Source organism: Sardina pilchardus, chromosome 16 (genome assembly GCF_963854185.1).
Source record: "Sardina pilchardus chromosome 16, fSarPil1.1, whole genome shotgun sequence".
Classification (NCBI taxonomy): Eukaryota; Metazoa; Chordata; class Actinopteri; order Clupeiformes; family Clupeidae; genus Sardina; species Sardina pilchardus.
The window spans coordinates 24,833,846-24,836,345 of NC_085009.1; the positions used below are offsets into that span (position 1 = coordinate 24,833,846).

Sequence of the window (2,500 nt, forward strand, 5' to 3'; positions counted from 1 at the left end):
CATACGTATGCATGCACACACACATACACACACACACACACACACACACAGGCACGCACGCACATAGGCTACACTCACACACACACATAGCATACATAGAGGTCAATCATTTGTGATCATCGCCCTCCCTAGACTTATCAAAAACTCTAAGGGGTAGCCCCTCATGCAATACCCCTGCAAGGGATAGTCTTGCAGAAAATGTTGATCATCTTTCATCACATTTCAGCATGATCCACTACACACCCACACACCGAAAGAATTGGGCTCTGGATCTGATATTTGTGTTATATTATCTGTCAGTTACTATCATTACTATAATTACTATCATTACTGTGTGTGTGTGTGTGTGTGTGTGTGTGTGTGTGTGTGTGTGTGTGTGTGTGTGTTTGTGTGTGAAAATAACGATGAGTCCATTTTGTTTTAGTCTTTTTTCAGGGCTTCATGTTTTATAGTAAGGTACATGTACAATACATTGCGTTCTGTCATTGTGCTCACTATAAAGAAGACAGAATGGAATCTATCTGCCTCTCTCTTTCAACTGGCCTCTCTAACTTTCACACACACACCACACACACACACACACACAAACACACACACACACACACACACACACACACAGAGAGAGACCAGTTTTACCAGTGTCCTATCCCTCATAAACAGTTTGTCTCCACTGCGCTTTGCGCCTAATTTAGGCTGCGTTACCACGGCTGCGATATGAGTTACGTAATGACATACAACTTCAAAGTTACAAAACATACCCGGGCAAACAAAAGAAAATAAAACTCAAGTACAAAACCAAAACAATCTTATCAATTCAACATTCAATAAATAAAAGATAGCATCTTTAAAAAATAAACTGATCATTCAGGTAATTTACAGCATTATATTAACAGGGTTTGACAAGTCATATATTTTCTTTTCATACCACTGAGTTATAGTCATAGTAATTGTAGAAGAAAAAAACAGCTATAGCAACAGCAATGACATCGGCACTGCACAAGTTGGTGATTGGTTGATGTTAAAGAATGGAAAGACGTGTCATTGGGTGCCTCTGAGACTGTCTTTGGAATCACTGATTGGCTGGATTAAGCATTCTTTGTCTCCTTCCACCCCTCCCCTTAATAAGCCCCCCGAACCCCAATAACACCAGTAGATGATTGACTTAGACTTTGATTGATTGACAGATGACATCATTTGTGGCTAGCTCCCTCCCACCCACTTCCTCCATCTCACTACGTCATGGCGGTGACAGTTCACGGGCGGTCTCATCGACCCCCCCCCCCCGCAGGTTTTTTTACGGAAACGGCTGGTCCTCGGTCAACACGTGCCACTTGGCGATCTGTCGCCGCGGGTGATCGCAGATCTCGCGCCAGTGCTCGCCTTGAGTGCCCGGGGAGGCGGTGCCAAGGAGGAGGCGGCCGACGACAGGCAGGCGCGCCGACCTATCGGAGTCCAGGAGGAGGAGCTCCACGCTGGTGTCGCGCAGGTTGGCCTCGCAGGGCACGTCGAACACAAACAGCTCGTTGAAGACGGGGTTCGGAGAGCATTTCTTCACGTGGGTCTTCTTCTTACACGCACGCTTCTTGCCCTGATAAAGGTTGATCTTCACATACGACTCTAAACAGAGAAATAGAGAAAAAAGAATTCAGTAGATGCACATAAGCACGGCACTTTACAAGATGTATCACACTCTAAACTCTTCTCTCCATTTGTAAGCCAAACTTTCCAGTCATAATAGATGATACCTGAATAGGTACAATTCTCTAGCTAGGCTATACCTTTTGGAGAACTATTGACTTGATGAAAGTACCAGCTCTATGGCTCACAAATAGCCATGTCAGCCCATGTTTATCTGTCTAAAGTCTGAATATTATCTGGTTCTAAATCTAATTGTTTGCACATCCACACCTACAGTACAGTAACCTGCATGGCGATATTATGCCAGCTGTGACACTAGCGCACATCTCTAAAGGCCGGCGCTCACCAGACACGGCATTCAGCGGTGTGGACTTGACGCACAGGATTTTAGAGCAGTTTTATAACCCTCGTTTCTCTCTGTGTAATGTTTCCGTAGAGGATTTTTATCAGTCTCGGCCATCAAGGGGCCTGGCTAGTTTCCGGTGTACTTAATGGCCTCTGCGCTAATGTCTTCTTTTGTAGCGTGCTGCTGCTAGGCTGTATTTTATTAGGGCGCTGTCTCCTCTCAGGAACTCCATCCTGCGTGTCTGAATGATGAACCTGTAAGGTGTCCTTCTCACCTGAGGGGCCTCCGTTCTCGGCCTTGGGCAGGTGACGCGCCTTCAGCACCACCACGGTCAGCGTGCTGGTGGTGGACTGGTAGCAGAGGGACAGAAGCAGCTCACCTCGCCCGGCACTCCTCTGAACACGGAACACGGAACACAGAACACAAAGAACACAAGAACACGGAATTTAGAACAAGATACAGTTCCATCTTTACTAAGTGTATGGAGTCACATTGATAGTCACAGTATGGTCAATT

General features: G+C 45.8%; 1 protein-coding gene across 1 annotated transcript in view; it reads right to left on the minus strand.

Annotated features, from left to right (window-relative positions):
- Positions 1-433: 433 nt before the first annotated feature.
- Positions 434-2,500, minus strand: part of syt4 (synaptotagmin IV) — a 6,852-nt gene continuing 4,785 nt past the window's right edge. Inside the window, exons 3-4 of the mRNA XM_062516521.1 lie at positions 2,259-2,379; positions 434-1,617 (exon numbers count right to left, since the gene is read on the minus strand). Of these exons, the coding sequence (XP_062372505.1) occupies positions 1,295-1,617; positions 2,259-2,379 (444 nt within the window). The 3' untranslated portion in view covers positions 434-1,294. The remainder of the gene's footprint in view (positions 1,618-2,258; positions 2,380-2,500) is intronic.